The sequence below is a fragment of the Marmota marmota genome, unplaced genomic scaffold (assembly GCF_001458135.2).
Source record: "Marmota marmota marmota unplaced genomic scaffold, marMar, whole genome shotgun sequence".
NCBI lineage: Eukaryota > Metazoa > Chordata > Mammalia > Rodentia > Sciuridae > Marmota > Marmota marmota.
In genome coordinates, this window is record NW_026000241.1 from 22,651,093 (window position 1) to 22,676,644 (window position 25,552).

Genomic DNA, 25,552 nt, shown 5'->3' on the forward strand with positions numbered 1-25,552 from the left:
ACAGGAGGCTCAAAAGTTTCAAGGAAGGGACACCTAATTGATTATGGGTGTAGGTGCTATCCCTTGAAGTGGCTCTGAAAGAAGTGTCATCTATGAAGACATCTGAAGAATGACTTTGTATTTCTTCATTAAGGAGAGTAAAGGTAGGTGGTGGGAACAATTCTTATGCACAGGCCTGAACTTGACAAATTGTAGTGACTGCTGTATACAATTTATTTCTTTGGGCATTTAGCCGTACAGTAGTTCACTACTGTTTTCTAGCTGATGTTTATGCATGAATCTGTCATAATCACTCTAGACTGTATATCCATTAATGATAAGGTCCTCATTTATCTTGTATCCTCTTCCATCAGTTCATATTCTATATCCACCCCAGTGCTTGTTCTCAGATAAAGAAAATAAATCATCTAAAATATTTAGAATAAAATTTTTAAAAGAATACCTTACAGAATAGGCCTAGATGAAAAGTAGAATTGATTTTTAAAATGAACATTTCTTCTTATGTGAAGAAAGCTAATTTTTTTTTTGTTTTGTGCAAACACGCAAGTGGTAACAGGTTTGAATATTTGTCAAACACAGGAAAATAATAAGTCCTTGAAATGGACATGGGGTCAAGAATAATTTGTTTCTCTCTGTTGTGTTCGGGGTCTTTTATATCTATTTGATTGGAAAGAAAGCTCTGCACATCCTGACATTGACATATACACACAGTTTCAGTATATGAATCACCACGTTTTGATATAAATATTAAAAATATTCTATCTACAAACCTCATTCCTGCAGACACCTGCTAACTCAACAAAATCTACTTAGCATCTAGTATTTCAGATTTTGGCTACTTTATAGAAGCACAGTGAACTCCCTGCCTCCAGAGTCTGTAGGTGTAGGGAGGTGGAACAGTATAAATTTTCAGATGGCAGACACTGGTAGTAGGCTTTATATATAGGTATACCAGTTACTGCCATATTAAATATTCCCACACCAAATAGGTTTTGATGGAACCCTCTTCTATAGTGTCTCCTAGACTCCCTGGTGCCCTAATTCATCCTCCAGGAATGATGCTAGGATCATATGGCAATCTGGTTAAAACCTGGCACTAGTCAGAGAGTATTCAGGTCTGCACTTGATGGCAAGTGCCAATGTCGTAGTGGCAATTCATTGAGTATTTTGATTGTCACCCTTGCACACAGATCAATAACCTGGACCAGCAATACACTAAGGGTTGTCTGCAGACAAGGGCCACATCACAAACTGGCCTGTATGAGAGGACATAGTAATAGACATGTGGAGGCAAAATTTAGAAATGTTCTCAGCAATTTGGTAGACTAGTTTCTTCTTTTTCTGTCAAAATTGATAATTTTAAAAAATGAGCTGAGTGTTGTGGTACACCCTGTAATCCCAGCGACTTAGGAGGCTGAGGCAGGAGGATTACAAGTTTGAGGCCAGCCTCAGGAACTTAGCAAGACCCTATCTCAAAATAAAAAAGTAAAAAAAAGGGATGGGGATATGGCTTAGTGGTTTAGCACTCCTGGGTTCAATCCCAGGTATCATTTTAATAATAATAATAATAATAATAATAATAATAATAATACTTGTATGTTTTATGTATTTGATTTCTTTTATTCCATTTATTTGCTAATTCATTTTTATGGTACTGATCCATAAGATATTGGAAATAAAAACAAGCAGTCCTATAACAGAATTTGAGAAGCAAGTGCTCCATCAGCAGCAACACACAGTGAATGCTGCATGTAAAGGAAATGAATGAAACATACAAAAAACACATAAACCAAGCATTCAATTAGTATAGACTTCTCATTGTCCTCAAATATTCTTCCCAACCCAAAAAGGAGCTCTAAAGAGAAATACACACATAAACAAAATATGCCACTCAGCACACTGAATGTATCCTTCTGCCCCTTTTGCCTTGACCACATCTTCTCCCAATTCTAGCCGCTTCATGCAGTTTAAATGCACAAAAACTATGCAGCAAACTTAAATGGCACATGCCTATAAGTGAAAGAGAGCCACTTCCTCTGGTTATACAAACAATAGCATAATAGCCAAAATCAAACCCAAAGTGATTAACCTGGAAAGTTTTCTCAAAATCATATAGTCTTAACTTTAAGCAGCATATGACTCAGAAAAAAATGAAACTGAGAATGCTAAGAAGAAAGATGTTATGTCTCATCCTTTAATATCCTACTGCATTACTCTTAGGTTTAAGTCATTTTTTTCCAGATAATTTTCAATTATATGACTGGAAAGAATTAGGTTTGATTTTAACAGCATATCCTATTAAATCTCTTAAAATATTGTCACAAAATTTAAACTATCTTAAAAAATTTCCTCAATCTGCATAGTGGTGATATGAATATGTAGAAGTCTTTAGCCAGAAAAGTTAAATGGTTAAATACTTAGAGATAAAATGATATGCTGTCTAGGATGTATTCTAGTAGAGTAAGCAAACTGAGAAAAGGCTCAAGTGAAACAAAATCAACAATAAGTTGAATAAATGTTAAAACAAAGTAATAAATGTGGTGGTTCCATGTACTGCATTATTATACTATTTTTCTCTGCTTTTGTGTATGTTTTAATACTTCTGTAATAAGGATAGAAAAATAACTCAAATACATACATGTATGTTTTTTTTTTCTCACAAAGCCAATCTTTTCTCAAAATCAGTAGTAAGGAATTAATATTATCAATGAGTAGAAGCCCCAAATTTATGAGCAGCATATTCAAAATTATTAATGATTTTTTTTTTACAAATTTCAGGTTTAATGTGCTCTGATTGGTAAATTTAGGCAAATACTATTGTGAAAAATGTAGCAGATTATTACACAAATTTTCTGAAAGTAAAGTAAAAATATAAGAAACTTAAATTTTCTTTCTGGCAAAGGTGTTAAGAAAAAAAAATTAAAGCTCCAGAAAACTAAAAAGAAAGAAAGAAAGGAAGGAAGAAAGAAAAGAAAAAAGAAAAGACAAACAAAAATCCTTCAGGCAATCCTTTTTACAAATTATACAGCTGCTAGAGTCTGAATATTTATGTCCAGCCAACATTCATATTTAGATATCCTGATGTCCAGACTAGTATTATGAGGTAAAGCATTTTGAGAAGTATTAGGTCAAGAGGGCAGAGCCCTTACCAATGGAATTAGTGCCCTTGGCCCCAGGAAGCTCATTAGCTCCTTCTGTCATATGAGAACAGAGGTAGAAGACTGTCTATAAACCAGGAAACAGGCCCTTGCCAGACACCTAAAAACTGGCAGCCTTGGTCTTGGACAGCCAGCCTTCCAGAACTGTAAGAAATAAATGTCTGCTGTTCATAATCTACTTAGTCTAATGTATTTTCTGATAGCAGCCCAAATGGACTAAGACAACATCAAATGGAAGAGGGCTTTAAATTTAAATTGCAATTATTAATTACTTAATGATTGGCCATGGTAGCTTTCTAGTCAAAAATATCTGCAATCTATACTAAGTTTAACATTTGGAAGTGGACACAACACAGCAATTCTGGAAACACAAATAGAATATCTGCCATTTTCCAACATTCTCAGCACAATGACTTTCACAGAATATTCATGTTGAGTCAAGCTGTGGTGCAAAGTTCATTGTTTTCTCTATGTCAGATTATTTTGTTTACTAATTTATCGTGTATGGTTTGCTGGTTGCTTGGAATGCATATTACTGAACAGTTATATTTCATGTGAGAAGATCCTTTCCTTTAACTAATATAGTAGAATTTTCCCCCATTTTGAAATAGATTTGATGAATAGATTTTTCCCCCTATTTTCTCCCATGTATTTTCTTAAACATTGGCATTGGCAACATTTGTCTGTGAGTGAGCTACAGAAGATGAAAGAAGGAATAAGTTTGCAGTAAAGGAGTAAATACAGAAAAACTCAGAAACAGATGCAAATGTTTAATCTGGCTGCTGGTTTTTCTCATGTCAGCTTATACCTGATTGTGATTTTATACTGTATACATAAAACAAAGTCTACTTATAAAATCAACCCTACTTATTATAAAATTATATGTGACAGCTTCTTGTGGATACCTTAGAGTCTGAGGAAAGAATCATAGAATATGAGCAAACCAACTCCAGCTCTGATCCAAATATCTATGTGTTATAGAAATTCTCTGTGGTCTTAGTCTTATGTTGACTTTCAAAAGAAGTCAAGTACATTTAAAAATCTACAAGAACAAAATCCTTTGGTGTGCAAGAGATCTGGCCAAAATGTCTATCATTCTGCAAGCCAAAGTATGAGTCATGCACATTTATATACACCTTCATGTGATCAGGTTCCATACAATATAACCTTTATAATCATCAATTAGTGACCATATGATCATCAATTAGTGACCAAAGGGTGGGCTATAACACCACTGAATGGGCAGCAAACAAAAACTAGAAATGAGAAAATACAGTCATCGGTGATCAAATTTAACATTAAGCAACACAAAAACATCAGAGACAGACAAGGGGTAACTTCATACTAGTGGTGCATCATTGAACAAAACCATGGTTTACTAAGAAAAGGAAAACCCTGTAAACAATCAAGTTCATTAGGAGAGACAGAATCCAAAAAGTGACTCCTAAAATGCCTACATGTTGGCAAGCAACAAAAAAAGGAACTTAGCTGGTTTTATATTTTAGCAAAGGCAGAAATGGAAAAAAGTAAGAAGGCCATATAACACCCACTGTCACATTTGACCAGCTTCTAACTAGTTATGATAGCATCTTTGGAAGTGCAGGGGACATGTTCGCAGCATTAGTGGAAAAGAACATAAATCATTGAACCTGGCACTCCGGACACAGCATACTACATCTGCCCTATAAAATTGAATTAGTGAGATTGAAAAAGGGTCAGAATGCTGCATAGCTTTTCCCCCTTATTGAATATGAACTGCCAAGACCAATTATAATTAGACATCCATGTTTTATTCTCATGAATCAGTTGGTGAAACAATGATATATCATCTCCTATTTCTACTTTTTCTATATTCCTCTTGTATTACCCTTGTTCCTGCATGTACTCTTAATACTGCTTCCTTTTCTACAAGGTCCTGTGAAAAATGCATGAAGAATACGGATGGTTCCCTACTCTTCCCTATAATCACTGATTGTTAATATTTAGAAAAACAAAGAAAGTTTATAAATTCACTTAGATTCTGTAAAACTCAAAGGAATTCCCATAGAATCACACAATGTTATTCTGTATATTTAAATATTCAGTACTCTATAAATGGGAAATTGCCAATGTTAAAACTATGCATTCTTAAGTTGGTGCACTTTTTACTTTCAGGTCAATGCCAATATCAACTAAATATTAGCAATACTTTTCATTTTATTCTTCAGGTTAGAAATTTATACTCCATGAAAGTACACCATTTAATCCATAACTTGTTTTAAAATTGCATTTTAAGGAGGAATATTAAATAAGTACAAACATCCCTTGAAAACATAAGCAGAATATAAATATTACACTTAAAATATTTAGAGAAGGGATAGAACCATTATCTTTAATGCAACTTAAAAAAACAGCTATGAAAAAAATGTAGTATATGCATAAAGGAAAAAAAGTCATTTGAAGGTTTATTGTTGCATTTTTCTTTTTTTTTTTTTTGGAAGAAATATCAACATATCCAATATGCCAAAATATATCTTAAAGCACCTAAGGCTTAATTTATCATCATTTCTATCCTTTTAAAAAAGACGTGCTGGTAGATAAATGCCAATCAACTTTCCACCCCTCTAGTGGTCTACCCCTGAAGGAAAGCTAATGATCTGAAAGATCATTGCTAAGATCCACAGAGTAATAGTTATTAAAAAGTAAAAGAACAGAGCTATTTCCGGGAAAAAAAAAAAAACTATAACAGCCATAGCAAATTATCCAGAAGCTTAATCATATGTGATTTCAGAACTCTAATTGAGGGAATTTCTAGTGATCAAAAATTTAGTATGGAGGCTCATTTGCAAGGTACTGCAGTAAATGACTATTTTCATCAATTGATTTTTACTTTTAAACAGACATTTAGTTGCTCAGCCTCTGAAATAAATAATTTGTTTCAAATCATCAATAAAAATCTGAGCCCTCACTATGTGCACAACCCTATAGAAGTGTACAGGTGCTTCAGGAAGCGATTCTACCAGAACACTGAGTACAGTCATAAGACTAAATCTGAAAGACAGAAGTGCCACAAAGGCTTAAGATTGGAATATAAAAGAAATTCAAAAGGAAGAAGCTACAGTGAATTATTAAGTGTTATGTTATGAAAGGTAATAAAAATGGTAAATTGTTTTGAATAAGTAATCATATAGTTTCTTGACACTTACAAAATGAAATCACACACACATAAACACACACACACATATTCTTTTACTGTCATCACAATATACAAAAATAATAACTGTGGGCCACAAAATTAAATTGGATTTTTAAAATGAAGTGGCAGCATTATTATTCTAAAATAGGGTGTTTTAACCTCAACATCATTGGCATTTTGTACCAAATAATTACTTGTTGTGGGGAGAGAGGGTACTATTCCATGCATGTGGTATATCTAGCAACATCCCTGGCTTCCATCCATGAAACAGATCCCAGAGACAACCTCTGCTTCATTTGTGACCACTAAAAATGTTTCCAGACACTGAGGTTGAGGACTCTTGCTTCAAAGCATCCTTCAGATAACTTTGATGAAGCTTCCTCCAGATAAGTGTTCCTGAGCATCTCAGATCTTCCATTAATTTTTATTTCTTGCTGCATTGCCACAATACTTGGTTCAGAAGGTATATAAATGGTGATGGAGTGGTGCTCACAAGGCTTCAACAGCTCACAAAGCCTAAAATAGTGTGCAACCTTTTACAGAAATAGTTCACCTGCCTAACCATCTACTCATCTAGATCATCACCAATTCTTGAAAATTTATTAAAGAAGAAACCCTTAGTGATCTCTCTCCTAGCTAAACACTTCTTGAAATTCTAATAATGTTTTTGTTTTCCATTAGTGCTTGGCTCTACAAACTTTTGTCAAAATATAGATATTGTTTGCCACAGTAAAAAACTGTTGTAAAGCACGGGGGGATAATTAACGGTGGCAGGGCAGTTTTGGCTTTTTCGCACTTACAGGTCTCATATACTAAGAGAACAACAGTAACCCAGGAGTCTCTCATATAAATTTAAATAAGAGATTGGAAAACTAAGTTTCATGCAGGTAAGCAATATTCTAAGAGAACATATAAAGTGGCGAGCATGATTTAGATGGGCATCAAGATTTCCCCAAGGAACTTACACTTGAACAGGAGTCTTCCATGAATACATAGAAGATAACTACCAAGGAGAAGGGGTAGGGAGAAGAAATTAAGCAATATCTGAAAGTACATAGCACAGGGTGGTCCTGATGTTCTGTAGGTAATTGATACACAGTGGGTTATAAATAACCAACAGTATCACAGACAAATTAACAATAATAGGACATTGGGAAAAGTAACATTAGATTTAATAACAAATTGTGTTAATATTTTATTTTATAGAATTCTAAATTAATTAAGATAATGTTATAAGAAAACTATGACAATAATAGTGTTAAAAGAAAAGTATCTTTTTGGAATATAGATTGATTATGCCTTAAAATCTTATGCCTTAAGATTTTATTTTCTGGATATACATTTACATTGTGTATTTTGGTTTAATTTTTCAACTAGAGAATCACAAGGATTATCACACAGTCCAATTAACAAAGCCCAGCTATTCCACTGTGTTAACAGTCCCTTTGAGAGCTCTGGCCATCAGTTAAACAAATCATTTGGCTAGAATCAGAATGCTAACCATATGTATGAATTACTAATTTCCTGGAAATTATCAGCCATTAGTTGGTTTCCTGTGTCCCTGCAAATGCTGAAGCAAGAACCTTGATGGTCATCATTGAACATTTCAGACAGTAGTCCATTGACCATTTCCTCCATCAAAGAGAGAAAAACTCTATTTGTAATGCTTTTGTCAAATACATAAGGGAAAAAGGCCATAAGGTTTGAGTGAAAGAAAATGTGTAAAATGGAAGCTAATGAGATACTAGAATACCGTACAATTAAGCTGCAAAAATTTTTTTACGAAAATTTGGGAACTCAGCTGTTCATAGTAAAAAGAGTATGAAACAGAACACATACCAGGAGACCCTCACAAAGCACAAGAGATGTACTCAGAACTCACACTGTTTCTGAATGGATGGCATTTGTCATGACTGTCCTTTGCTAGTGTTGCTCTTTAGCTAACCAGGATTCCCAGTGTTGGGAAAGACTATACGTGGTCTCTCTTTACTCCATATTTCAATGCTCATGTTCACCCATAAAGGATGATATCATGATCTCTTCTCCTTGATTTTGGAGACCTCAAGACATAAATAAGAAAGGACTTTATCAGATCTAAAGACTGAACAAAACAGTTAAGTGACCAATGCTTTATTACCTTTCACTTAGAACTATGATTTATTTAATATGATAGACAGTGCTACAATTTTGTTTACAATTAGAAATTATATAGGCAGTGAATCATTGAAACAGTAAAATAGGAAGATAACTTGTTTCTTTAATATGGTGAGGTTTTCTGGCAATATTTTTACTAAAGTAAACACATGCCATCTCATTTTTAGCAAACATCAAAAAAAAAAAAGTTTGTCACTTGACCTTGGCATATCACTTCATTACTCTAGAATATTTTTGTTTGTTTGCTTGTTTGCTCCTTTTTGGACAAAGGGTCTCACTGAACTGTTCAAGCTGGCCTTGAACTTGTGCTCTTCCTGCCTCAGCCTCTAAGAAGAAGAGCAGGGATTACAGGTGCATGGTGTCAGGTGGGGCTGGAATATTTCTTTTTGCTCTCCCTTTCAGCTCATATATCTACATATGGACACTGTTTGACACGTTTTGAATCTTTATAAATACAACTATTCATTTATTCCTAGACATACCTTTAGAATCTGTTTACTGAATGTACTACTGTAGAATGGCCTCAACTTCATAATTTTAAAGATATTACATGCACTTTTATAACACAGAATCAGCATATAAAATATTATAGTTTTACTGTGGAACCAACCTAATGACCTTCGATACATGAATGGCTAAAAAAAATCTGGCCTATATACACAATAGAATATGACTCAGAAATAAAAGAGAATAAACTTATGGCATTTGCAGGTAAATGGATGGAGTTAGAGAAGATAATGCAAAGTGAAGTTAGCCAATCCCAAAAAACCAAATGCCGAATGTTTTCTTTGATATAAGGAGGATGATTCATAGTGGAATAGGGAGCGGGAGCATGGGAGGAACAGACGAACTCTAGATAGGGCAGAGGGGATGGAAGGGAAGGGAGGGGCCAGCGGGTTATTAATGATGTTGGAATGTGATGGTCATTATTATCCAAAGTACAGGTATGAAGACAAGAAGGTGTTAATATATTATGTATTCAACCAGAAATATGAAAAATTGTGCTCTATATGTGTAATAAGAATTGTAATGCATTCCACTGTCATATATAAATAAAAAAATTATAGTTTTATATTTATTATATTTTATACTTAAATGTTGTGATGGTTATCATCAAATAGAATTAACATTTTTTAAGTGATATATGGTAAAAAGCATTGTGCAAAAATATTCTTTATGCATTCATAGATTTCTACATCTTCATTATATATATCTTATATCAAATGTATGCTTTATATTATTTTATAGGGCAAGCTCAATCATCACAATCAGTCCATAATTAGAGAGATTGAATTGATGTAGCATTTGATCAAGATGTTCTTATCACCATTCATATTGTTAAAATCCACTAATAGCACATGTCATATAATAGGTTGATCTTTGAGTAATTAGGTAGGTAATTTTGTATGAATAATATTTATCTTTTTATGATAATGTCATTTTATTACAAAGTAGTCAGTTTTATACTAGAGAGTTAGAAAACTTAGATGTATCCATTAAAAAAAGTTAAATCATTACCACACTTCTGTATCTACTAATACCTGTGGTTAAGATTTTGGTATATTTCCTTGTTTGCTTTTCTATAGAAATCTGTCTAAAAAGGAAAACAAGTGCTAATGTTAATTATCATTTTGTATTCTTCTCCTAGTTAATATTTTATTATTTTATCATTTATCACTTTCTTCTTAAAATATGCTTCAAAAGCTACTATTTTAGTGATAGTAATCTCACATGTTTTATAGTTTACATTTTTATTATTATAGATTGATTATTCCTAATCTGAAAATATAAAATGAAAAATGTTACAATATCTGAAACTTTTTGATCACTGAGATAATATAACAAATGAAAAATTTCACAGCATGAAACCTCTTTCCAGTTCAGACCTGGGTCTCATTGTCAAGATGTCTTATTAAGTTTATGCAAATATTCCAAAGTCTAAAATTTCCAAAATCTGAAACACTTCTGATCCCATGCATTTTGAATAAGGAATATTCAATCTGTACTAGTAATATTTATGATGCTTTATAATGTTATTAGCTATGTGTATCTTAACCTGTGACTTCTATACTCATACCTTTATAAATTATATTTAGACTTTAGTATATTTACTGATTTACGTATATACTTTGTGTATTAAAAGATCACATTTGCTTTATACTTCAGCCAGTCTTTCTGTGGCTTTAGTAGCAATTAGTATTCCCTTGTCTTCTGAATTTAACCTTGTAGTAAACACATAAAAACAGCTGATCTTTGTTCCATTTTAGTTAGTCACATTTTCCCCCTAGGATAGATAGATGTTTGTGCATTAAAAAAAAAAAAAAAAACTATTTTTAAATGCCTACATATTGGTAAATAGATATATTTTCATGTTGCCTGGAACGTGATCAATTCTTTCAGTTTCCATGGAAGGATATATAAGCTCTTGAAAGATGTTTTCAATTTATATTTTTGATAATTGCTTTTTTCCAGCTCTCCTGATTTCTTTTTCTGGATGGTATGCCAGTTGGTTGGTTGCATCTCCACTCTTTGCCTACCATGCATATTGTATGATCTCTCACTCGATACATAATTTAATCTTTATTTTCCTGACTACAAGGAGAGCTTCTTTAATCAGTTTTTGAAGAAAGTGATTTGACTTTATGTGGTGCCTATTCTGCCCAGCTAACGGTAATTGGAAGTTAGTTCTTTTAGAGTGTTGTTTCCTTGTAATTAATGCTTCATCATGCCACTTAGTTCTCTTTGCTCCTGAGCTTAATGTCTCTGCATTTTGTCCTGTGGATTTTGCATTCAGACTTGTTCTCTCCTTCTAGAGATTTGTTCTCTTTTACAGTACATCTTGCATCCTTTAAGTTGATCACAAACACAGTTGAGCATTAATGTCACTGGAGAAACATTTTTAAAATATGCATGCCTACAGTGTATGTTTAGAGATTCTGATTGGTTTCTTTTCAAGGGTGAGAGAGAGGATGGAAAAGAGGGTAACATTAAACAGAGACATGAGGTGGGAGGGAAAGGGAGAGAAAAGGGAAATTGCACGGAAATGGAAGGAGACCCTCATTGTTATACAAAATTACATATAAGAGGTTGTGAGGGGAAAGGGGAAAAAAAACAAGGGAGAGAATTAAATTACAGCAGATGGGGTAGAGAGAGAAGATGGGAGGGGAGGGGAGGGGGGATAGTAGAGGACAGGAAAGGTAGCAGAATACAACAGTTACTAATATGGCATTATGTAAAAATGTGGATGTGTAACCGATGTGATTCTGCAATCTGTATTTGGGGTAAAAATGGGAGTTCATAACCCACTTGAATCTAATGTATGAAATATGATATGTCAAGAGCTTTGTAATGTTTTGAACAACCAATAAAAACAAAAAAGAAAACTAAAAAGGATGAAGGAAAGAAAACACCTCCTCAGATAAATCTGGTCCTCTGCGGGAATGGCTGCAATACACGACACTGATATTTGGCTACATGATACAGCTGAAATGTATTTGTGTGTTCTGTGTAACTTTTTCTTTAAGAAGAAAAGCAGGGGAGGTAATATAAGAAAAATTGGACTTTGTTGTATGAAACAATTAATAACATATTAATACTATGTAGATTCTCAATTCTTCACTAATGTTTTAACAGGACTAGCAAATCCTTGAATGTTTTCTGGGAAACTGCTATATATTAATCTTGGGGGTTTTTTTGAAGTAATTTACTCTTCATTTTTTTTCCTGAATCTTTGCATATTTCTTGGGGAAACTGGGAGTGGCATCTTTATGGACACAGGAAGCCAGAGACCAGGTGGATACTTTCAATTATTTTTGTATTATTAAATCAATACTTTACTGATTTCTTACGTCAGTCTGTCAATATTTTATCAATATAAATTTTATATTAGTATATCAATATTTGGGGAGTATGAAATACATACTCTTGTGTGCTGTATTCAACACCAAATTTTCTCCAATAGAATAAACTTATCCTGTGTATGATATTATATCCTTATAAAGAGTGTCATTTATTCCACAAATGTTGAACTGGGTCTGCTTCTGAAGCCAAATTTCTAAGGACAAATATGTAAGTGTTGGTATCCACCCCTAGCAACACATTATTCTTCTCATTGCATGTGAATTACATTTTGAGTAACAATAATTTCAGTGTGTCTATTCCCTCACCAGCAATTTACTTTGAATTAGAAAAAAATAAAATTTTATTTCTTTTGCACTGGACTTATAAAGCACCTCTGTTCAATTACCTTAAATGAGAATACCAGGGGAAATAGTTTATGTTTTATATATCAAGATGATTTCCAAATGGATCCATGGACTCAGTCATTCATTAATATGAGCAAATGAATCCTTAGTATTTTATATTTAAAACTTTATTTCCTTTACAGAAAATCACAAAATTTCTCATTTCCATAATGTAGTTAAAAAAATAATTTTGGGGGGAGGGGAATGGGAATAGGAAAGATGATAGAATGAATCATATATATATATATATTTTTTTCTCATATATGAATACACAACCAGTGCAACTCCACATTATATACAACCACAAGAATAGGAAGTTATATTCCATGTATCATGTATGGATAATATGCCAAAATACATTCTACTGTCATGTATAACTAAAAATAATAAAAAGTTCAAAAAATAATTTCAACAGGGAAATAAAGTCTGTGTTTTGAATTTCACTGTTTTTATTGAAGCTGCAAATTTTCTTTAAGTTCAGACTACTTTTTACATACAGAGAAGGGTGAATAGGCTTGTAGAGATTGGAACATCAACTCCCACTGATCTGGCCAGCAGACAGAATTGGAGTTTCATGATGTAGCTGGGTAATTCAAGTCACAGTTACAAAGTGAATCCTGGAGGTGGTGGGAAATAATAATCAAATGAATATGGTCCCTGACACATTCACCAGCATTCACGTCTTTTCTGGTTTTTAATTTTCCAGTGTAATGCATTTGTGAATAGCTTCTCTCGGGTGTCTAATGACACAGCTCATTGTTATAAATTTATGATGCACAGAAGACCAGCAATCACAGAGGCCTACCATTCAATTTTGTTTATTATTTAACTTTAGGTTCTACTTCCAAGCAAAAGGTAGACATGCTATGGAACTGTGAAACATTTTTGTGTTTTTTTCTATACTTACCTGGAAAAATCATGGCAACTCATAATAATCAGACATTTTAACATGCATGGGTGTATGGATGTATGTGTATGCATATGTATGTGTATGCATACATGTATGTACAGGTAAGTACACATCCAATTTCTTTAAAGCTTCTCAAATACAAGAGTTAATGATCTTTGTCTTCACATGTTAAAGATTCTTAAAAATAAAGATTCCATCAGTCTTATTTCCCCAGTGAGTGGTTGGAATGATTACATTGAATCCTCATATCACAGGCTCAAGAAATACATCCTCCTGGACAAATGGTTGTGAATGCTTTAGGTACCATATTCAGTTTATTTTTCCCACCTTCTCCAGGACACACTCTGTGGCTCTGACTTGAATTATTCAACCACATCATTAGTGGGATAGGGAGTTCAAGGAATTTCCTGTGCAAAAGTTAATTTAAGATCACAACAATAAATCAGTCGAAAAAAGGACAATATAACCAACAATGGTTATTTCTTTGTTCATTTATTTATTCAGCAGAAGATTAACTAACTTCCTACTGTGTAAATCATGACTTAGATTCCTGAATCTACTATATTAACAAGTTTGTCCAGTCTTTTCTCTCACTTTAGAAATCCAGTAGCCAAGCACCACTGAAGAGATTGGAGAACATCACTAGCAGCTTACTGCTTAGATCAATTTTTAAAATCCGATGGGTTTGGGTTCACATCTTTAGTGAATTTGGGACATCCCTTTTTATACATTTGTAAATTTGAAATAATAATACCTATCTTACACGATGCTAGCAAGAATTAAATAGGGATAATACCTATGATGGCAGTTAACCTATTTGCTAGCATAGATCAGGTACTTGAGAAATATAATTTCCTTTGTCACCTAAATTCTCTTATCTATGTCTTTGCCTTTTGTAGAATAGACAAAGCTAAAGGTTTGAAAAGTGTCACAGAGTGCATTAATAACAGTGAAAAACAAGGTGGACCTTGTACTTTAGTAATCCGAAGGTTTCTCATTGTTGAGATATCAGATTATATATCTATATGATAGATAGTTCGAAGATTTCAATTCATCCTTTTTTTAAGGGTAAGTATAAAAATAAGATGCAGAAAGCCATTGGTTGGTTAAGAGTTGGGGCGAGGAAAGTTTTTTTCCCTTGTTATCATATTTTTATGTGGAATCATACTAGGGTATAATCTTAGTCCTTCTTTCATTTTTCCATTTAGTTCATATTTCCAAGTAAAAGAAGTAGTAACACCCAACTCATGAGTCTGAGAGCAAGAACTCTGCAAGGGTGGCCCATTGCTCCTTGCCCTGCCCTTGAAATCTAACTGCCATCAGAGAGCACATTTTTCATTTCCTTCTAGGTCTCAGGATAAGACAGGACCTCATCCTTTGGTAGGAAAGCCTATGGTTCTCCAGCATTACCTGTGTCCAGATTGCTACACCAAATTGTGGCATTCAGTATTAATAGACTCATTTTCTACCCAAATCGAAGCCCCATTTTCCTAACACAATTGTGATTGAAGTGCTAGTTTTCTTATTTTGGTGTATTTCTTTGTCCTTTTCAATAGGATCAGAATCTACATGGGACAAAGTAATGCATTTAAATTAGAACCCCTCCAACTACAATAATGGTTACTAAAGAAAGAATCTATTCTTTTAATTTTTAAGAACCAATTATTAAAGCCAAGAATGAAGACTGTTCATTATTAGGCTTCTCAACAATGTATCAAGAAATGAGTTATTGATTGAGACCAGCCAATGGATACATTCCCTTCCAAGAGGTAGGATGAAGGTGTTGATGTTTCTTGCAGATTGAAGAGAACTTCCACTATATATATACTGAAGTGGGAAAGTAATTGGTCAACTCAGAGAGACTCCAATTTAAAGTACAAAGGCATTTTTTTTTCCACTGTTAGGAAAGCAGGAAATTCTACACGCTTACATACCCACCAATTCACTTAAGAGGATAGAGCAGAGTCCTTGCAAAAGCTCAGGGTTGACCCCACAGGCAGATTATGCAAATTGTTGGGTAAAAACTAATACAAATATTTAACTTCAGAGGATTCTGCTTCAAAAACTTCAAGTAATTAATGAGTAGGATTAAAATCAACCCAATTTCAATATTGGGCTTTGAATCTCTGCATTCAGCATTAGGATCAGGTAATAAAGTTGAGCTGAGTTGACATAGCCAACAAAGCAGACATTCACAAATATTTTATAGACATGTAAATGACCCATGGCTAAGTATTTCTTTTACAGAAATTTTCAAAAAATGGTGATGATGAGATGTTTTTTCTGTTGGTGATATATCCCGTAAGAGCATATGGCACAGACATTCAAGTGGTAGTTTAGGAAATGAGATACAGCAGTTTTCATTACATGCCCTCATTTATCCAAGAGTAATGAACTATGTTAAAACCAACACTGGACTGCTAATCTTTGGAGTCACAGTTATTCAAAGTGAAGCCCACAGCAGTGGTACAGGGCATCTTGTTTCTTTATGGGCACTAGTAAAACAACATGATTTGAAGACATGAAATATTGGGAGAAAATATTTATGGACTCAATTAGACTTTGATGTTTATGAAAGAAAAAATCATCCAAAAAAAATGTACTACATCTAGAGAACTCCTATTAAAGAATGCAGAGGACGTGAGGGTAATGTTAACAATTCATCTATTACCAAAAAGAAGATGAAGGATATCGATAATGAACCCAAATGCACTAACTCAAAAAAAGCCTCCTCTACTTACATTACTGTAGAAATTATTCATAACTGTCTCTTAAAATAACTATAGGTAGAGTTTGCTGTTCTCTTTTATTTTAGATTTCTGTTCAAATGTCATTAAAATCAGAGAGGCTTTTTCTGGCCATTCAACCTAAAACATAACTCTACTCAAACATAACCCTATCCCACCATTCCCATCTCCAACATTTTGTACCTTCAACATTTTGTACCTCCAACCAGTTTCAATAGTCTTCAAACTAATTCTGACTACATAATATTTCCCTTATTTTCTGCAAAACAGAGTGATCTCCACAACATTTGGTTTCAGTACTGCATCTTCAGCATGTAGAAGAATCCTGGTACAGAGCAGGTATTCAACATATATGGTGGTTTTCCTTTAATCACATACATCTTATTGCTTCTTTATCATTCTATCTTGCATGCTTCCTTTAAAGCAATGAGTGAGCCGTGAGGACAGCCCAGGGCTGGTTAGAGATGATGTCACAACCCACTGTGACAACCTGTTTCAAGTTGGCTCCTATAGGAAAGGAATTAATGCATGCCACCTTAAAAATAAGTATGGGATAATGGTGTTGTGGATGCTGGATAACCAAGGGGATGGCTTATTCTTATTTCTTTGCATCTGTAACCACATGTGGTTACAGATGCAAAGAAACCACAATACTTATCATGTCAGATTCTTTTGCAGCTAATGGGGGAAACAGTGTAATTGTGTTAGTCTTTGAGATGTGAGCACAAGTTGCTGAGTTGTTATTCTAGAAAATCATGTAAAAGAGCAGAATTAGCCATAATGTTCCCTTGTCCATTCACCCTTTTCTTCATTTTCTTGGATTCACTGTGGATACAAGAGCTGGATCTCTAGAAGATATCACATAAATGTACAGCTTGAAAATAAGAGACAAAGGATGTCAGGAGAGACCTGTTCTTTGATGGTGCTCAGGCATTTACTCTTCACTGTCTACCTGGATCCCTCTTAGTACATGAGTGAAATAGACACCTGCCAATTAGGCCATTGTTAGCTAAATCTTCTTCACTTTTTCTTTTCATGCTCATAGAAATACACATTCCCTGGCTAGTAACATTCATCTATAAACCCTGAGGTTTAGAAAGAATAATAGCAGACCAAATCCTTAGTTTAGAGCTGTAGCAATATGGAGATGGAATAAATTTTAAGAATTTGGAATGAGAAAGTTGTTTTACTCAATCTTACCTCTTTAATATGTAGTACACTGCCTGCTATATACTAGACAATAAAAATGTTTGCTGACTGATGCTTTTTTTCCATATTTTTAGTAGACTGTTTTGTAATAACACAACACTTAAAAGATATATTAGGATGTATAGAAGAAGGTCTAGTAGCAAATCTTAATTTAATGGATAACAGTATTTATTAAGTAATTAACATTTACTGAATTCATATTATCATCTAGGCACTATGGTCAAATTATTTGTGCATTTAAAAAATTCTCACAGCAATTCTATAACCTAAGTGTTATATTATCACTACTACTGCTGCTGCTGCTACAGAATTTCAAAAATATTTAAATAACAAGCAAAAATCACATAGTTAGGTGATATAAGAACCAGTATTCAAGGTCAATGTTATCTCTAATCAAACCTATGTTCTTAAATAGTATGTACTAATAAAATATTGTAAAGCTGTTTTCTCCAAAAAAGAATTCTTTAATTCTGAAAAGCTGTTTTTGGCAAAAGAGCAAATAGACATAAAAAGTTCATTCGTGTTAACGAGATTATTTATTATTAATCAATTGTCACTTCCTGAATAAGTTGTTATGAAATTCATTGTTTCTGATACATCAGCTGGAGTTTTTATATGCACACACGAGGATGGTGAGGTAAATACAGCCATTCAGATGGAGAGTTTCATGCCAGCTCTGGGTTGCTATTGGGACTCTAGATTATTTGTAGCATTTTTATTTTAAAATCCTGGAGTCTTTAAAATGTGACACCACAACCTGCATAGCGGGATATTGATAAGAACAAGAATGAAGGAGGTGATTCAGTAGATACTTAAATGGCAAAAAATATAGTGCAAGTTTCACACGCTCTGGAGACGGCGGGTTTATATGATAATAAATAATAGTTACCACCAGGACAAAGGAAAAGATGCTATGAAATCCAATAGCTCAGGGAGAAATCTGCTAATGCAGGTGGTCGAGCCTGTTCCATTTCATTGTCAAAGGGAGGCTATTTATTTTCTTCTAGGTGGTTAAATTACAGAGTCATTTATTGCTGAAAGTTTTCCAGTAGGCAGATGTGAATCTAAAGCTTTAGGCTTTAGGTTCAAAGTTTGTGAGGAAAATAGAATAAGAATTTACTTCATGGATATCACAACTGATAATATAAAATATGAGAGAACCTCTGGAAATATCCCTATTGAAGCCTCCTTACTATGTACCTATAGGTCAAGGGCCAAAATTCTGGATAGGGTAAATAATAATTTGAAAGCTCTTTCAAATATTTCCCTTTTGATAGTCTCTCAACTGAACAAGATGTCAATGAATGTGTGTGTGTGTGTGTGTGTGTGTGTGTAAGAAAGAGAGACAGTTTCCTTGTGCACCAGAATGCCAAGAAATAGGAAAAAAAATACTCTTAGTGGCTCCTTAGTAGCTATAAATTAATGTCAACTTTCTGTTCCTGTTTATATCAAACAACTTAAGTAACTTATTGTGTATGTTATCCATATAATTATATATGGTGTTTATATATATATTCTGAGAATATTTTATAATACATGCTGCATTCATTATTTAAAAGCTGCTATAATCCAGCAATTTCCAAAACTCAGGAGTCTAACAATAGAATAAATCAAAGATATCCCACTAACAAATTTTCTCTACATACTTTTAAAAACCATTTTCTCACCAACAGGTGTTGCTTTCCCTTCGTATTCAAGTATATTTTGCATAAAACTAACAGCTGTTTTTTTATTATTTGTTTTATGGGTACAGAAAATTGCTACTTAGGTTGCCACTGACTCTTCACCAACTAACCTTTAAACCAAGACATGTATGTAATTTCCTTATTAATCAAATATATTAACTTCATCCATCTTAGTTCATGACCAAAATCCAAAGCTTCCAGGCATAATCCTGATGAAGAATATATTACACAGCTGAAAGAATTCAAATTCTAATTTATATTGCCTTGAATAGCAATTAAAGGGTCATAAAGGACAAAGAGTCCACCAAAGTAATCTGTAAGGGAAGTGACTTGTAACCAAAGGTGAACGGATGTGGGCTGCATCCGCTTGCCCAGAGGCAACTGCAGATCATGTGGACTAGTATCCCACCTCTAGCAAGCGCAAGTTGAAATTGGAAAATGTTGCCGGAAATTGTTAGCAATTACATCAAAATCTGAGTGACTGAAAATTTGATTACTCCATCCTTATAACACTGAGCTCTAATAGGGACCAATAAAGGCTACAGTATACATGCATCTGGCATTACTGCCTCAAATTAGGGTTTCAAGATCTGCTGGGTATTTACTCCCAATTTTGACAATCTAGAGATACAAAAGGTCAGTACTATTAATCATACAATGTATTTAAAAACTGACATTGCATGTAAACAAATCCAAAATGACTACTACTTTAACATAAATATCTACCAAGCATCCAAGTGTTATAAAGGAATTTTTTAGCTTTTTATTTAGAAATAATTACAGATTTGTAGAAAGTTGCAGAGATAGCACAGAGAGATCCCTGGTACCCTTCACCCAGTTTCCACAAGGGTTCCATCTTGTATAAATAGAGTACCACATGAAAACCAGGAAACCAATGATACATTGTTTGCATAGTTCTACATTATTTTATTACATGTGCAGATTCTTATAACCCCATTGCAATCAGGATACAAAATTATTATAGGCAATTTCATTCATTTTCTTAGAAATAAAATTATATTATAATTTCAGATAGAAGGTTTTCAACAACTTATTCTATAATACAATATTAAAATCATCAATATCTATGAGATTATTATTTAGGAAAACTCAATGTTTCTGGGCCAAAGTGAAATTCTAGTAATACAAATGACCTTCAGTAAACTTACTGTCCTGCACAGATCAGACAATTCCATAATCCAACAATCAGCTCTCCTCAGATGAATGCAAGTGCATTTTTTAGCACACAGTTAATCAAAGACATCTTACCAAAAACCTTACCAGTACACCAAAACTCTTGTTTCCCAGTGAAAATCCTAGACACAAGTACACACACATCTCCTTTCTCTGGAAAAAACAGAGCACTTCACAAGTATCCTTAATTAATTAATGAGTTTACCATAACAAAGAGCACATTAATAAATATACACAAAGAAACAATGCAATAAATCTGCCAGATTATTCTAAATAAAGTCTTATTGTAGTTTATTTTCTCTAGCAAGTAAATATAAACCAAATTATTGCAAATTCCACTTCTGAATCAACTCACAATGGAGAAATATTTGAGATCTCTTTCTCATTTACATACACACACACACACACACACACACAAACACACACACACACATCTGAAGTCTTACCTTGGCCATTTGTGCCTGCACACCATTTGCCTTGAGGGATGCTACAGCTTTTTGTGCCGCTGCAGGACTGTCAAAATCTACAAAACCATAACCTGTGAAAATACAAAAGCACCTGTTAGTACACACAGGTAGCTGCACCTCTATCATAGTGGTGGGTATGGGATCCATTTCTTCTGAATATAAACAGATTGAATATGAAGGCTCTCAAATCAGTGGTCCTTAGTACTTGGGAGAAATACCACAATAAAGGAGTAACTCATTTTTAGAGAACAATAAATCAGCAGCAATCTGATTTAGATCTATTTGCTGATAAGGTACTATATTGTTCTATGTTCTAAGTTTTTTCTTCAGTGAATTTAATCTTGTTCTCACAAGATGCTGCAGAATATAAAAATTTCTATCTTTGAAGTTAATTTTCTTACTTAAAGCCTTGATAAGAACCTGCATGTGGTTATCATGAGCCATCGCAATAGTACCTGCCACACATTAGGTTTTCAACAAACAGATGCTGGCTGCATGAATAAATGAAGACTGTGGGTGAGTTAGGACTTCAACCTAGATCTTTTTGGTTTACAAAGCTATAACTTCATCACAGAACCTTGCCTCTTCCAATGTTAACATCTTAAAATATTTCAACTGTTCAGTGATCTATGAAGGAGTGATTCAGTAGATTATATTCAAGCTTTTAAAAATAAGAAGCAAATACCCACTTGCTGGTTACCTGAACACAACCTAAAAAGACATGAGTTGTTCATGACTGTGCTCCTGTGAGTGTGTATATACCGAGTAGTAAAAGAATCAATGAAATGAGAGTTTTATATGCCCTTATGCTAACCAATACTAGTCCAGGGCTTAGCCTAATGGCAATGTCAGCTGCCAAGAATATTTAAAAATATAAATGTTCAAGAAGGAGTATGAGGGCAGGTTTGGTGGGTACTTCTAAAAAGCCAACCATGTATTTCTACACCTCCTCTTATCTGTTAGGAACGGATTTGCTCTATATTTTCATACATACCCCACTTAGAAGTTTTGAGGCAAGCCACAGACACAAACCTACTAACCAAGTGCTCTGACCCCCTCCTCCCCCACCTCAATAACCAAAGATGAGAGCTAGGGAATTCAATTACCAAGTTGTTTCTTTTAATTAACTTTTTAATTTTCTCCCCTCGAATCCCATCTTCGTTTTCTCCCTCCCAGCATGGAAGCCTAAAATGAACTTGTTACACAGCAGTGTACCATAAAATGCTCTTGAAAAGCTGGGCAGAGAAGCTGTGAAGTTTGTATTTCTAATCCAAAAGGAAGTCTGCTCTCTTAAGTACTGCTAATTCTTCTCTTCCTGCAAAATTCAAACTATGTGGGTAATATGACTATTGCCACCCATAAGGATGAGTAAAATAGAAAAAATAAATAGCAGAAAGAAATAGTATAAAAAGTCAAGATGTGGAATTAGGGCAAAAATTTTAAAAAAACTAGAACTGAGACATTATCTTCTTATGCCATAGGCTATCCTGGATGTTTGTCATGTTGACATGTAGTGATGTCATAAGAGGTTCATGCAACATTGGTCTCATACTCTTCTATACACATAGAAACTGAGGCACAGATGAGAGGATCAATGCGTCAAACATCACAAGTCATTTAATTGGCAGATCCAAGAAGTGAAACCAAGGCTGCAAAGACCCTTTCAAATACATCATACGGTGAACTGTTTTACAATCCTATTTTGTAAGCTCTGAAGTTCACCAGAGAGAGGATTTAATTCTTAAAAGTGGCTTGTGTTTTGAAGTTAGGACATGAACTGAAATAATTCAGAAAAGTATTCAATCCAGCTCATTTAGTCAGTGCATTAGTTAATGGACTACCCGGTCTACAGTCAAACTCTCCAAAGGAAGACTAGGCATTCCCCATCTTCTATCTCATGCTTTAAGTCAGTCTTCCTCATTTACTCATAGCTTCATTCCTTCATTCAATTCTGAAACGCTCTGTCAGGCAATGTGGCAAGCATGGCATATGAAGTCTTGAGAAAAAAATAGCCCCAGTTCCCACTTTGATGCAACCCACAGTTGAATTGGGACATGGACATGAAGCAAATAACCAGACAAATGAATCTATGATTATACATCAGCATGTCTCCCTTGAAATAAAAAGAGAGACTCTGATATAGAATCTAACAATTGATTATTCATTAGTGAAAGTTTAAAGGAAACAGTAGCATGAAATGAAATACATATCACCTTAGTGAACACTAAATCATTGCAGAAAAAGTGATCTGCATGAGTAGATTAGTGGGGTGACTTAGGAGCTATTGCAGCAATCCATAGAAATGGCAGCTGGCAGTGAAATTGACTGGATAAAGTGGATGATTTGAGCTATATTTTGGAGGCAGAATTAAGAGATATTGGTGATAGATTTATTGGGTTGGGAGTAAGAGGGGCAGATGACAAGGATTACTACTGGGTTTTTTCCATAAGCCCTGGGTGAGTGGAGATGTGACCTACTGGAATGGGGAGAGTGGAAGAGGTTACAATAGGAGGGAAAGTAAAGATACTGGTTTGAGACATATTGAGTCAGAAAAGCTCATGAGACCTCTCAGTAGAAATGTCAAGGAACAGTTGTACATATTAGGCTGGTGCTCAGAAAAGCAGATGGAATTGAAAAATTCAAATCAGGAAAGCAAGAGCATAAAGATGTTATTTAAAATGATGGAAATAGAGAACAATGTCTATAGTAAGTTTTTTTTTTTAAAGGATCTAGGTTTGGAAACTAAACAGCATCAGCATTTAGGTGCAGGACCAGGAAATGAATTTGCAAAGAAGGCTGAAGGAGAATCCAAGAGGAAGAAGGAAATAAAAAGGAAAGATGATGTCTCAAAGCCAAGGTAAGAACATTTTCCAAGAAGGAAAGAGAGGGTGAACCAGCAAGAGGCTTGAAAATGCCCAGTGAGCTCAGCAACGTGGTGCTGCTAGCATCCTTTGCTTCAGAAAAGTGATGGGAATGAAAGGCTACCTGAGAAGCTGGAGAGTAAGGCAGAAGAGGAGGTAAAGAGCATTTACAGGCCCTCTCTAGTTAGTTATCTTGACTGAGAGAGAGAATTAAGAGGCAAAGTTGCTAGCAGGGATATGAGCTCAACTGAGCTTTCTGTTGTAGTTGCTCTTTGCTTTAAGATAGGAAATTTGGTGGGTAGATATGTGCATATGTGGATGGAAATATTCTTACCTTGTTCCAATGTGAACAACAAATATTTATTGAACACCTATTATAAGAAAGATTCTGTTCTTCGCACTTTTGAATATGTATTGGAAAGATCAAGCCAATAATAAAAGATTAAATCTTTCAGAAAGTAATGGGGTAATTCATAAAATTACATTCCTGAGAAGGTAGAGGGGTAGGGAGGGTATCTAGGACACAGATGATCATATGAAAGCACTGTGCCTTCCCTCCCAAGAACTAGAAAGAAGAACAAAGTGCACTCTTGGTTACCAGGTGTTATTCTTTGCTATTCTCACTGTTACTGGGACTGTACCTAATGCATAGCCAGTACTTAATAAGTATTTGTTAAAATAAACTCAAAGCATGTTTAAAAGATGTTAGATTACTTTTCAGACTACCATGGTGACTAACTGATACAAATGTCTATTAATTATTCTTGATTATAAAAAATAACATTAATGCAATGCCATGGCTGTGGTATAGCCATGCTTGCCCAGCAAGGCAGCCCCATACTATGTGACTCTTGTTCTTTACTCTAATGTGACTTCGTTCTAACTTTCTCACTTTCCTTCCAACCCACACATTATACAGGATATTACACAATCAAGATGATGATCTCCAGAGCTGAACTCCTATCCAAACAGCAGAAATTTCTGCAAGGACATGAGACACCCTGAGCTTCTCTGAAATAGGGAACTTATGGCTGAACTTTGAATAAAGTGTACATCTCAAGAGTCATAAAGCCAGCCAGGAAAGAGAGAGGGCCCTTCATCCAAAACATCTGTACTGATGGCTCCAAGCCAACAGAGGAGTAAAGACTCCATGAACAAAATTACAAATAAAGGATAAGTCACCAAGTCTGAAGTAGTCCACCGAGTTAAGTGACTTTCATAAATACTTTCACTAGTTAAAATGCAAGTTCAGAGGTAAAAAATATCTAAAGCAACCCTGAAAAAAATACTCCCATTCTGGAAATAAACCTTGCATTCCCAAGTTTTACGTGACAGCAGATACTACATCACAATCAGAAGAAAACAAAATGAAATACGAGGCTGCCTCCAGAGAATAATGATGCATTTACTGAGGAATAAAGCAACTTCAATTTGGTTTCAATTTGCTTTCCTTAATGACAAATAATCAAGTCTGGGAACAGGAACCTCTGTACCTACATCTGGCGAGGAGAAGGGTAGGGAGATTAGTTCAGCCTTGGCTAATAATGCTTTATGGTCACTGCTAAAATCCCCGACAGAACATGGGCAAATGCTAACCATTGGAAACCCTGGGCCCACGTGGTTGCAAGCCCACCTGTATCACTTTCCCAATTATGTAATTAAGCTTGGCAGCAAGTTCAAATGAATTAAAACGAAATGTCACTGTTTTCTCCACACACCCCTGTCCTTGTTTTTCTTCCTTGTCAGGG

The 25,552-nt window shown here is 34.5% G+C and overlaps 1 protein-coding gene across 11 annotated transcripts in view; it reads right to left on the reverse strand.

The window, feature by feature from the left end:
- Rbms3 (RNA binding motif single stranded interacting protein 3) overlaps positions 1–25,552 on the reverse strand; it is a 1,302,406-nt gene that overhangs the window by 361,435 nt on the left and 915,419 nt on the right. For all 11 annotated transcript variants that reach the window (XM_048795444.1, XM_048795441.1, XM_048795440.1 and 8 more), the window contains one exon: positions 20,923–21,014. In XM_048795444.1, coding sequence (XP_048651401.1) covers positions 20,923–21,014 — 92 coding nt within the window. The remainder of the gene's footprint in view (positions 1–20,922; positions 21,015–25,552) is intronic.